The sequence below is a fragment of the Xyrauchen texanus genome, chromosome 1, assembly GCF_025860055.1.
Source record: "Xyrauchen texanus isolate HMW12.3.18 chromosome 1, RBS_HiC_50CHRs, whole genome shotgun sequence".
In the NCBI taxonomy this organism is placed as follows: Eukaryota; Metazoa; Chordata; class Actinopteri; order Cypriniformes; family Catostomidae; genus Xyrauchen; species Xyrauchen texanus.
This window is the reverse complement of record NC_068276.1, coordinates 4,532,940-4,546,392: the sequence shown is the minus strand read 5'-3', so window position 1 is coordinate 4,546,392 and position 13,453 is coordinate 4,532,940. Positions and strand designations below refer to the sequence as shown.

General features: G+C 42.2%; 1 protein-coding gene across 1 annotated transcript; it reads left to right on the top strand.

Annotated features, from left to right (window-relative positions):
* Positions 1–3,400: 3,400 nt before the first annotated feature.
* Positions 3,401–11,439, top strand: LOC127621872 (macrophage mannose receptor 1-like). Its single transcript, XM_052095692.1, has 5 exons — positions 3,401–3,434; positions 3,699–3,737; positions 3,835–4,216; positions 10,581–10,921; positions 11,072–11,439. Exons 1-5 carry the CDS (start codon positions 3,401–3,403, stop codon positions 11,437–11,439), a joined length of 1,164 nt encoding a protein of 387 aa, XP_051951652.1.
* Positions 11,440–13,453: the final 2,014 nt, after the last annotated feature.

Genomic DNA, 13,453 nt, shown 5'->3' with positions numbered 1-13,453 from the left:
TCAATCCTTACTGTACAAATATCAGATTTGTACCACATCCACTTGACAAGAGCAAGTACCTACACAAATCTATTTTTAATTAGGCATTTATTATTTTTATTTATGTTCAGTAACAATTACACTCTTATCTCATGATGATTTCAGTGTCTTCTAAAATGGCAAAGTCTTACAAAAGTATGGCACCATAGTGTTACAGGATATTCTATCTATAAGTTAGTGGAGGGTCGTCTCTATATTTAATTCTGCATTAATTATGTCAGCAGGTATGAACGGTCATTGACATTGAGACGCACTGAGCAGTCAAATCCTCTGGAAAGACTCCAGGTCCACTTTTTTATTCTAGTTCATCCCTGATTGCGGTCATTCTACGTCTGACATTTACTTTGCACTTTGAATAAAACTTTAACCACTTTGTTTAATTGTTGTCTTCACAACACATGGGCAAATACATGAGTTTAAACTGATTTTGGTAGCTGGCAGTGCCACAATCCAACTGTGCCAGGGACAGCTGTCATTTGGCTGTCTAGCTAACTACTTTGGAGGGTAACATAACCATGTAAATGATAATGCAACACTAACAAATTTAACCTAATCTCCAGGGATGAAACGCTACACAGATAGGGCTACAACTAAAGAAATAACAGCAAAGGTTTTGCGTGCTTCTTAACAAACAAACACACATTGGGTTGAGATGCTTACTGTAGTCAGGTGGCGGGTGAAATGAGCGGTAAACGCATACAGTGACATGGGTAAGATGCGTGCGTAACGTGACGTACCATTGTAGTGATAACGAGTGAAAGTCTTCTGATTCAAAATAATAATTATTAATAATATTCGCTGCTACGACATAAAAAAGTAATAACTAATTCACTATAATACAAGGACGTTTCGTAAACTATAAAACATCATTTACGAGCGCGCGTAACGTGAGGTTTCGTTGCCGTGGTAACGACTGAAAGTCTTCTGATTCAAAATAATAATTATTAATAATATTCACTGCTATGACAGAAAAAAGTCGTTACTAATTCACTATAATAAATGATAAAAGAAGGACGTTTCGTGAAAAACATCATTTACGGGCGCGCGTAACGTGACGTTTTGTTGCCGTGGTAACGACTGAAAGTCTTCTGATTCAAAATAATTAATAATAATTAATAATATTCACTACTATGACAGAAAAAAGTCGTAACTAATTCACTATAATAAATGATAAAAGAAGGACGTTTCGTAAACTACTAAACATCATTTATGGGCGCGCGTAACGTGACGTTTCGTTGCTGTGGGAACGACTGAAAGTCTTCTGATTCAAAATAATAATTATTAATAATATTCACTGCTATGACAGAAAAAAGTCGTAACTAATTCACTATAATAAATGATAACAGAAGGAGGTTTCATAAACTACAAAACATCATTTACGGACGCGCGTAACGTGACGTTTTGTTGCTGTGGTAACGACTTAAAGTCTTCTAATTCAAAATAATAATTATTAATAATATTCGCTGCTATGACAGAAAAAAAATCAGAACTAATACACTATAATAAATGATAAAAGGAGGACGTTTCGTAAACTAGAAATCAACATTTACCGCCGCCAACTGTGTGACGTTATTGAACCAGGGAATCCGTGTGTCCACCACGACAAATGAGCCCCATTGACTTTGTATGGGTGTTGTTTTCGTGATACCGACACGTAATTTTACACACTTACGTGACACCATCACGTAAATCGAAGTTAAGGGCTCGCGGTAGCCATGATAAGAGCTAGTCAGTTTCATGTCTCTAGGTCAAACAGACGTTGAGTTTAATAGATTTATCTGTATAAAAAGTACTGAAAATTTAATCCCAAAAACAAGTCTTGTGCTATAAAGTATGAACAATAGTGTGTTTTACAGTTGGTTTCATGTCTCTAGGTGAAACGGTCATTGAGATTAATAGAATTAGAATATTACAAACATTTGCACACTATATTTATTTGAAAGAAGATAGAATGTAAATTCCACAAACAGAGTCTTGTCATGAAAGGGATATTTTTAAGAATATTTTATATTTGTTGTGATTTTATAATAACAAATAGATAAATAGTTTAATTGATTTATAGAGCTAATAAATTTATATGAAAAAAAATATGTGTTTTTTTTTAATAAAGAAAGTTGGTTTGGCTTGAAAATGTTATACACAGGGAGAGTTGGGAGTCACAAATTGTCGCAAATGTCAAACGAATGTCAAATATAATACTAACTTAACCGCACTACCATTTTAATGTTATAGATATGTCTTATCAATTTAGTGAGCGATATGATGGTGCTAGCTAACCAACCAAAACTTCTCAGTGACAGCCACACTAGGAGATACTAGGGAGAGTTAGCTAGTCATGACAAGTTTTAAATACAAAAAATACATACCTGGAAAATAACAGATATTTTCTCTGTGGTCATGTCTTCTGGCTTTAGGGTAACTCTCTTACTTCCACTGAAAAGCACAAAAATGTCCATCTTTTCGCTACAACGGATACTTGGCGATTTCTTGGTTTCTTTCCAACGGTCGAGTAAAGGGGATACTTGGCGGACTTGTATAACGATCATTGTCCCAAAGGTAAAGTGGCACGGGTCACATCCGGGTCACGAAACTTGAGTCAAATGAAGATATCAAAATTGGATTAGAGCTCGTTATCCGTTTTTCCCATTTCTCATTTGAGCACAAAATCGGAAATCGAAAAAACGGGTCGTTATCCGTTATTTCATTTTGGTTTTGGAAACGAATATTGAGAAAACAAGTCGTTTTTTTGTTTTTTGATTTTTGTTTTTAATATAAAAACGAAGGAACGAATGATACACGGATTCACTAGAAATGTCCTCATAATCCACATTTATAGCATAATACCCTTGTAATAACCAGTGTGTAACCTTAAAAAAAGTCCTCGTAAATCACTTAAACCCCAAACACACACACACACAAAGGTGGGCAGTATTCTTTGACTTTTATTGCTTTTATACTGAGTTAATGGTATTTCCCATTCCCTATCTTTGAACCGAACCCTCAAAGAAACTTTTTCACATTTTTAGATTTACATTAATAATAAAATAAAAATTAGGAGGAAGTTTTTTTTGTTGTTTTTGTTTTTATTTGCATGACCCTTTGTTTACTGACTTTCCTGGTGAATATCTGCAGACCAAATGTTTTGAATTTTGCAGCTAGTAATAACACAACACAGATTCACAAAATGTTCTATTCAAATTAAGCAGCCTGACAGTCACGACAGATTCTGTGTTACCGCAAACATAATACACACACATCTACAGCTGAACACTCTGAACACACACTAAAGGTCAATGTCATCATCAGAAGAGAGATCTATTGGCTGAGAGAGAAAACAATACCATAATGATAGAAACCCCTGATGGGAGGAGCTGAAGAACAGATCCAGAATATCAGTATGAACTGATGAAGGAAGAAGACACAGACACACAGGAATTAAGAGAGAAACAGACACAACTAGAGGACGAGAAACTCTCATGATCTTTCATTAAACCAGTAAGACCTGTTCTTTATTCTTGACACTATTTTATTCAGGATTGTTATATTATGTTTTATTATTTTATGGTTATAGTTAAGGTTTGTGAATTTCATACACCTTGATCTGATCACTGAACCTCATGTTTTAATATGTGATATTTTCATTGTCTGTATCTCCTCAGAAATGGAGCGAAAAACATTACTCACTTTTATTCTCTCAGGTGGGTGAGTATTTATTATTTTTTCTTTGGATTTACTAACATCAGTCTCATCGCTTTGAATTATTTGTGTTTGTCTCAATATTTTTCCTCTTCTCAGCTGTCTTCAGTTCATCTGCATGTGTTCCACGTCAGTATCACTTTGTGAATCAGAATTTGAGCTGGACTGAAGCTCAGAAATACTGCAGAGAGAATTACACAGATCTGGCCACCATCAACAACAAGAATGACATAGAAGATCTGCTGAAGAGTGTGAATGATGATCAGATTCGGATTGTCTGGATTGGACTGCAGAAGACAGACAGTTATAAATGGAAGTGGTCTCTGGGTGACCCTGCGTTCTACACAGAAAATAATTCACAGTATCGCAACTGGGTACCGGGACAACCGAATGATGATGTTTACTGTAGTAACATGAATCCTGGACAATGGAATGATTATGGATGTGATAAACAGTTATCTTTCATATGTTACAATGGTGAGTGCAGCAATGATAAAAGAGAGTGGATGTTTTCGAAAAGCTCTAAAAAATCTCTCTTCTAAAATTGAAGCCTAAATCCTTCTTTCCTCACGTCCTCTCTCTTAGGATGTCAGGAAAGAATGCAAGGAAGGAGCAATTGAGACAGCATGTATTAGTGTAATTGAATGTTCTTGCTCACACTAGCATCACTTCAAAGCACCATCTTTACATAGCTGGAGTAGTTCAGACGCTTGCCGCAATGTTGAAACTTTATTTATTTATATATTCAATATAAATCCTCATAATTCAAGATACGCTGTATGCGACAATTATGGTTTATTTAAACTGTAAATGTTTAAATAACTATTTAAAACTGTTATAGCAGAAATAACAGGTGAGAAGAACGTCTCGGGTTACATGTGTAACCCTTGTTCCCTGAAAAAGGCGGAACGAGATGTTGCGCTGCTAAGCGCTACGGGGAACAGCTTTCGCTGTGAGCCGAGCTGAAATAATGTGTGGAACACGCCAATGAACATTGACCGGAATTTATAGCCTCGCTGATGTAATCATTAGATGCACCTGAGGCCAGGCTATAAATGGATACGCCACCAGGTGTCGCCAGATACTTCTTTTGAAGAGCAGTCCTGGGACGCCCCAGTGCGAAAGCAGCGCAATATCTCGCTCCGCTTTTTCAGGGAACAAGGGTTACACATGTAACCCGAGACGCTCCTTTACAAAAGGCTTCACTTTGATGTTGCGCTGCTAAGCGCCACGGGAACGCAATACCCACGCCACAGACTTGGGGCTGTCCGACCCTCACGGTTGTGCAGTGTACTCACAAAAACGCGAGAGGTCTCAGACATGAGCTTGAGATGTCGACTCAAGGGCATAAGAGCCCGGAGTAGCATAAACATCTAAACCATTCAATTTTGATGAATGTGTGTGGAGAGGACCAGCCTGCCGCGATCACAAACTTGTTCAGGCATGAGCTGAGATGTCGACTCAAGGGCATGAGAGCCCGGAGTGCAGAACATCCAAACTAAAAAGTCCAACGAATGTGTGCGGCGAGGACAACCTGTCGCGATCACAAACTTGTTTAGGCATGGGCTGAGATGTCGACTCAAGGACATAAGAGTCCGGAGTAGCAAAGCATCTAGCCCATAAAGTTCGATGAATGTGTGCTAAGAGAACCCTATCGCAACACAAACTTGCCATAAAACTGATGAATGTGAGCGAGAGGACCAGCCTGCCGCGATCACAAACTTGCTCAGGCATGAGCTGAGATGTCGACTCAAGGGCATAAGAGCCCGGAGTAGCAAAGCATCTAACCCATAAAGTTCGATGAATGTGTGCTAAGAGAACCCTATCGCAACACAAACTTGTCATGAAAACTGATGAATGTGAGCCGAGAGGATCAGCCTGCCGCATCACAATCTTGTTCAGGTATGAGCTGAGATGTCGACTCAAGGGCATAAGAGCCCGGAGTGGCAAAACATCCAAACTAAAAAGTCCAACGAATGTGTGCGGAGGGGACAACCCGCCGCATCACAAACTTGTTTAGGCATGGGCTGAGATGATCGACTCAAGGGCATAAGAGCCCGGAGTAGCAAAGCATCTAGCCCACAAAGTTCGATGAATGTGTGTGAAGAGAACCCTATCGCAACACAAACTTGTCATAAAGACTGATGAATGTGAGCGGAGAGGACCAGCCTGCCGCATCACAAACTTGTCCAGACATGAGCTTGAGATGTCGACTCAAGGGCATAAGAGCCCGGAGTGGCAAAACATCCAAACTATAAAAATCTAATGAATGTGTGCGGAGAGGACAACCTGTCGCGATCACAAACTTGCTGCAGAGGGAGACCTCTAGCCAAGGTTTTAGAGGAGGAGTGCCCTCTGGTAGAGTGCGCCCTGAAACCTACTGGCGAAGCTTGACTCGCTACCGTGAGGCCCAGGCAATAATGAGGATGCCTCTTTGAGGGCACCCCGCCCACCAAGCCGCGGGCAAACCGCAGTGGCCAAATACAGCCTGGCAGTGGCGAGGCAAGTGCCCGCTGACAGTTCTTTCTACAGAAAATCCAGAACTGAAGCAAACTGGCAGTTAGCTGGTTCTGTAATAAGAACTTTAGCAGAAGGAAATGCATGCAGGCGCATTTGGCGCTTTATGCTCAGCCCTCCCGAGGGGAGGGGGACTGGGCCACTCGGGAGAAGTAGAGGAGACATTGCGCTATCAACAGAGGCTAAGAGGTCCTCTTCTGCCCTGTAAAATCTACCCAGATCAGTTCCAAGTGGAGGGAGCCCTAGCACTTGAAATGCTCTCGATGACCTCAAGGATGAGAAGGTCCTCCCTGTTCGGAATCGCCTAAGGCGAGCCGCCGAGGAGAGGAATTAACTCCGAGAAACATATCCTGTTCGCCAGCTTAGCCATTATTAGGAGGCAAGACCCTTGCTGGTGAACATTGCCAAGACTCCCGGAGCAGAGAAACTGGGAGAGAAACACATACAGACGCATTCTGGGTCATGTATGTGTCTTAACGCCCAGACCCAAGGGGCTGGGTGATTTCAGGGAGAAGTAGAGGAGACATTGCGCTTATTCATAGAGGCTAAGAGGTCCTCTTCTGCCCTAAGATCTCACCCAAACTTGTTCCAAGTGGAAAAAGCCTGGCATTTAAAAAGGTCTCGATAACCTCAGGAGAGAGCCCTGTGTCCCTCAGTTGGTACCCTTAGGGGCCAAACATGAAAGATTCCACAATTTGGGGCAGGGATGAAATATTGCCCTGTGCCTGAGATAGAAGATCCTTCCTGTTCGAATCGCCCAAGGCGAGCCGCCGAGGGAAGAGATTAGCTCCGAGAACCAAGCCCTGTTTGGCCAGCTGGTGCTATCAGTAAGAGGCAAAAACCCTTGCTGGCTTAACTCTGGGCAACTACTACCTTAGGGTGGAGTTCTTAACTCCCCGCTGGTATTTCCTGTCTGGACCGTGAATCTGCTCTCATGATAACGGGCATCCAGGGATATAACTGACCTGAGTGACAGGAGCTTACCCTGGGCCCTAAGGAGAATCCGACGTGTCAGAAATACAGCTGACAAGAACGTGGGTCTCCTTGAAGATTTATGTAAGAGGCTACCGCTGTATTGTCCACCAAGCACCAAGACATGGCAGCCTCAGGAGGAGGTATTTCAGGGCCAGAAATACAGCCATCAACCCGAGACAGAGATCTGTGACAACCGAGCTGATGACCCTCCTATCCCCTTAAGCTGGATCTACTCACTTAAGGCCGCTACCCCGCCCATCAGGGAGGCGCCTGTCGTTAGCAGTCTGCGACAACAAGACGCACTCTAGAGTGGGACCCAAGGCAGAAAACCGGGTCTGAACCACATAGGAAGGGAACGAGCCTGAGGCGCCAGAACCCTATTTAGCCCAGGGTTTTGGCCCTTGGAAGAAATCCCCTGGCTTTTGGCCACAACAAAAACGGTCTCATGAGCAGAAGGTCCAGAGGGATCACCGTGGACGCTGCTCGCCCTGAGACCTGGAAATCGCTGGTACTGATAACAGTGCAACCTTGACCTAGCCTGACTTTGCTCAGGGTGATCTGAATGGACTCAATCCTAGCTGGAGACAGTTGTGCCCGCGATTGAGATTGAACTCCATACGATGCCCCGATAGACAGTGTTCTGAGTGGGAGAGAGGACGCTTTTCTGGCGCTGAGCCTCAACCCCAGAGAAACAGATGAGCTAAGACGATGTCCCTGTGCTGAACTGCCAGTTCCTGAACTGCGCTTAGGATCAGCCAGTCGCCTACGTAATTCAGAATGCAGATGCCCCGAGTCGCAAGGAGCCAGCGCTACATCATGCATTGTGAATGTGCGGGTAAAAAGGGCTAGGCTGAGTGAAAGAACCTGACCCTGGAAGACTTCACCCGAAGTGAACCTCAGGAACTTTCCATGTTGTGGCAGAACTTCTAAATGAAGTATAGAAGTGCGCCATAAGATCGATGGTGACCAGCCAAACGAAGTTGTAGGGCTTGAGACACTGACCGCCTTGACAGGCATCATCTTGGACTTGAACACCCACGGTAGTTCAAGCTTTAAGATCTAAGCCAGACGCCACCCCTCACCCTCCATGGGAAACGGAAGTATTTAGTGTAATAACCTAATCTCTCTCTGGAAGGGGAACACATACCATGGCCCCTTTAACCAGGAGATTGAGTTTTTTTTTTGTTTTTACAAAAAGAAACCGCTTACGGTAGTGAGAACACGCTGAAACACGGAAAAGCGGCAGAGAATTAAATCCTGACGCCCTTATAAGACCCACAGAAAAGAATATATCCGCAGAAGTTTCCACGCTGCCAGGATCTCTGAGATGGGTATTATATTTTAACACTTCCTGTTGAGGGTTGTCGGTGTTTCAAGGCCCTGAATAAAATGCAGGAACAGCTTAAAACACCCGATTTTGACGGAAGCCTCTGCAACCCAAACACCAAGAGGTGGCGGAATGGAGGGGCTTCGAGGGGGTACCGGGAGGGGTGAAGTGAAGCACGCACTCGGCCCCGAGGGGAGCTACCCCTAATCTAGGCGCAAGACCGCCAGGGTTTTCTTACTAGAATTTATAGTCCTGAGGTCTTGCTTCGGGGCTGGCGAGGGCGGCGAGACTGTCCCCAATCCCTGGGAGGAGGAGCACGACTCGCCACGCTTTGCTTTTGAGCCTCCCTTCAGTCAGGACCGAGGTGGGTCTGAGGCTTGCTTGTCAAGCGCAGAACCCACACTCAGGTCGCCCAGGAGGTCAGCCTGGTACGCCTGAAAAACAGCATAGTGTGCAGAGCAGCACCAGCCTGACCTGCTGCTTGATAAGCCCTTCCCACTAAAGTGGAGGTTGTCCTACAAGGCTTTGAGGGAGAGAGGGCTTTATGACGCATGCCGAGCCCGGCGCAGAGATAGCCCTCAGCCGCCTCTTCGACCGGGCGGCATCACTGAATACCCCTGCGCCTCAGCACCCACGTATAGTCGAATATAATGACGCCGAGGGTATGTGAACACGGGAAGAAAATATATATATATATATATATATATATATATATATATATTATTATTTATTTTTTTTAGGGTTCTCCATGAGAGAAAAAGCTCTTCATGGAGGTTATCAAAGAAAGGGAAGGGACCCATGAGGCGCTCCTTTCTTAGACTGGAAGATAAAATCTATCCCCTAATTTGGAGCGCTTGGGGTCTCTTTTCGCGTGGCCAGTCCAATCTGGCAACCGCGACGAGTAACAACATCGAGCAATTCCTCCGTGATATTTTTTATCGCGGACGGAAAGCTCGGAGGCGGAAGAGAATTGCGATCCACCTCATGATCCGAAGAAGCGCCGGAACGCGCTCGAGATCATGTGAAGGACCAGCTGGGTTTGGGGAGAGAGTGAGAGAAAGGGATCAACCCGCCTCTTGCTCCTCAGCCAAATCCATGCACGCAGCCCCACGTAACGCATCTTTTCGTGAGTGCTGACTCCGAAGCAAGCGTAGGCGCAGCACGACGCACTCTGCCTGTTAAAGCAAATCGCAGTGCTCGCGACCGCCTCTGCTGCAACGCCGAGAGCAGCGTGCTCTTACCCCCAAACAAACAGCAAAAACTGATGTGTGCCGCCTTCAGCTATAGAGCGAGAAGAGAGGAACACGCACCGCTTGCTTTCAGTCATTCTCTTTTTTTTTAAAATATATATATAATATTTTCTAAACAGAAGAGAAAAATAGAACAACATTCACTGCACACTGCCTAACTGATTCTATCTCCTAACAGAGGAAAGAAAGTTTTGACAGGGTGTGTGAAACACACAGAAACAGAATCGCTCTGAAAAAGAGTTTCTGACTAACACCTGGTGACGATCCATTTATAGCCTGGCCTCAGGTGCATCTAATGATTACATCAGCCGAGGCTATAAATTCCGGTCAATGTTCATTGACGTGTTCCACACATTATTTCAGCTCGACTCACAGCGAAAGCTGTTCCCCGTAGCGCTTAGCAGCGCAACATCAAAGTGAAGCCTTTTGTAAAGGGAACATATGTGTTCATCAGGTGTTTCAACAAAGAATACTTCCACCTATATATGCGTCCTTGCTCAAGCCTTCTTTCGATGCTTCCTCTGTCCTCACCTCCGTGCAGTGCATTTAGAGAACTGATACATCCTTCATGATGGCTGACTTTGATCAGTTTCCGGGTCACAGGCTGTAGGACAGAGGAACGAGGAAAAAAGGAAGCATCAATTAGGGTTTTGAGAAGCACCCAATATTTATTTTTACAACTGTATTATGTGACATTATTATTCTTACTTGTTAAATCACCATAGTAAATTAATTTCAGTGAGACCTGTTTATTTATTCTCTTATAAAGACAGCAGTAAAGGATTCATCCCTGTCCAACAGACAATGACGTGGAAAGATGCTCAGATTTACTGCAGAGAGTATCACACAGATCTGGTCAGTGTGAGGAACCAGAATGAGAATGAACAGATTAATAATATCAGGATTAAAGCATTCACAACATCTGGAGTCTGGATCGGTCTGTTCAGAGACTCATGGGAGTGGTCAGATCAGAGTGTCTCCTCATTCAGAAACTGGACAAACATAGGTAATAATGGTGTCGGGAATGACAAATGTGCAGTGGTTAAGGTCAAATCAGACCGTGGAAAATGGGATGACAAGAATTGGAATGAGAAAAATCATTTTGTCTGTCATGAAGGTAAGAATATTATTCTTAAAAGAGAATTAATCACTTTTATTGCAACAGCATCCAAACAATCAAGTGTAACGTGAGAAGAATATTGTAATCTGAAACAATCTTTGAATAATAAACTTTAACTTTAAAGTTTATGGTCTGTTTTGTTTTCAGATAAACTGGTTTTGATTCAACAGAATCTGAGCTGGAATGAAGCTCTGAAATACTGCAGAGAGAATCATGTGGATCTGGTGTCAGTTAACTCTGAACAGATTCAGCGTCGGGTGATGAATGTGGCCAGAAAAGCCTCCACTGCTGAAGTGTGGTTGGGTCTACATCACTCCTGCACTATGGGCATCTGGTTTTGGGTGAATGGAGAGATCTTATGTTATCAGAACTGGGCTGCAGGTAACGGGACAGGAGTGGAAGACTGCAGTGATGCTGTGAGAGTTGGAGCAGTTCAGTCTGGAGGAGATCAGCGCTGGATCAGCCTTCCTCAAACTCACAAACTCAACTTCATCTGCACCAACTATGATGAGTGACTTTGCGTGTGTTTGTGTGTGTGTTTGCGTGTGTGGGGTGGGGGGTCAAATAGTTTGTGTTTAACAAAATCTCATTCATGTTTCAAATCTGTTGTCTCTCAGTCATTATGTTTTATGTTTTGTTCATATACTCAGTTTACTCATGTTGACTTGTATTTATGATATTGGCATTATATTCATCCTGTTTAGCCAGAATAGATTTGGCTTCGTCCCCCAGTGAGTCTGTTTTCTTCAAATGTTTTATTTATTTATTTTTAATAGTTTTTTCCACATTAACTAACATATTAAGGAGTTTTGGGTCCCTTGCCACTGTCATCTTTGGCTTGCTTACTGGGGGACTATATACAAATAATCTTTTCAATGAATCTGCTCAATAAGGATTTTACATTTTGTGTAAAGCTGCTTTGGAAAGATCTGCATTTTAAAAAGCACAATACAAATAAAAACGACTTTCTTTATCTTTTTATTGTGTAGTTCCAAACGTAAATTCGGGAGGAGCTTGTTCATCGAATTGGAGTGGTGGTGGTGTAGTGGGCTAAAGCACATAACTGTTAATCAGAAGGTTGCTGGTTCGATCCCCACGGCCACCACAATTGTGTCCTTGAGCAAGGCACTTAACTCCAGGTTGCTCCGGGGGAATTGCCCCTGTAATAAGTGCACTGTAAGTCGCTTTGGATAAAAGTGTCTGCCAAATGCATAAATGTAAATGTAATCCTATCAATTACATTTCATTGGTATGTAAGTGGTCACTTCATTCCCGCGACATTCTTCCGGCATCCATCCTCCTCCCCTTTGCCACATAATTTCTAAAAACCTTGTTTAACATATCTTCCTAACCACATAACGAGGGGGGATCACACGGCTCAAGCCCGGACTCATACTCGAGCCCCTCAATTATCGGCAGCACGCCAAACCTGTTTATCTTATCGAGCTCTGGGATTATATGAACCAGTGAACTAGTGAATTGGTCTATTCGTATTTGCATTTGTTCATACATTTAAATTTGCTAGTATGTTTCCATTATTTGTGGGTTTGGAGAGGATGTCTTTGTGATGTTTCCAACATCTGCCAGCATTACTTAATCAATCAATCTTTTAATGAAGACAAATAATTAAGATTTCTGTATTGATTGAGACTTTTTCCAATGTTCTATAAATTTGTCTTGTATATATATTTCAAATATGTTATTTTGTGTCTTGAGCATGTATAAAATGTGTGTGAATAAATATCTTATTTACACAGAGAATGACAGTTGTTTTTTTCTCAGATTATGCTTTTATGCTATACAGTGCACTTCAAAAAGTATTTAGACCACTGTTAAAAACATTATAAATAAATAAATACAGCTTAAACAACATGTGATTCCCATGCTGGTCCAAACTGATTAAGTGCTGGTTTGGTGCTTATCTTGCTGTTTAACCATCATAATTTGCGATGCTTTTCACCTGCACAACCTAGCTGATGAAATTGACCAGCATGGTCTTTCTGATTAAGCTGGTTAAAGCCTGGTGAGGACACCAGCACAGCATCACATGCTGAAGGACCACCCAGCAAACACAATTACATTGTAATAACATTTTGTTCATGTTGTGCAAAGGTTGTGATAAGGTTCTATCTGACATATTTAATATGACAGATGTCATTGTTTTTTCTTGTTACAAATACTTTTTTCAGTGTTTCAGTTTTCATCAAGTCCGCAAATCACCTTGTGATGTTCAAGGAGCCTACTTACCACATTCTACCTGATACTTCATGTGCTGTTGTGCAAATGTTTGTTTCCCCTTCTGTTGTATTGTAAAGCAAAGAAACAGTATCCCAGTAAACTACATTGTAAAAATGTTTTATTTTTTCACATTATGATAATGTTTTATCTGACTTAATTAAAATGACAGATGTGTTTTTATCACATCAGCATATCTCCTTGCAACGTTTTAGGAATGCACTTACCACATGTAGCCAAGTGGAGAAATGTAATGTCATTTAACTCTGGTAATAAATTGGATGTGGCCATTTA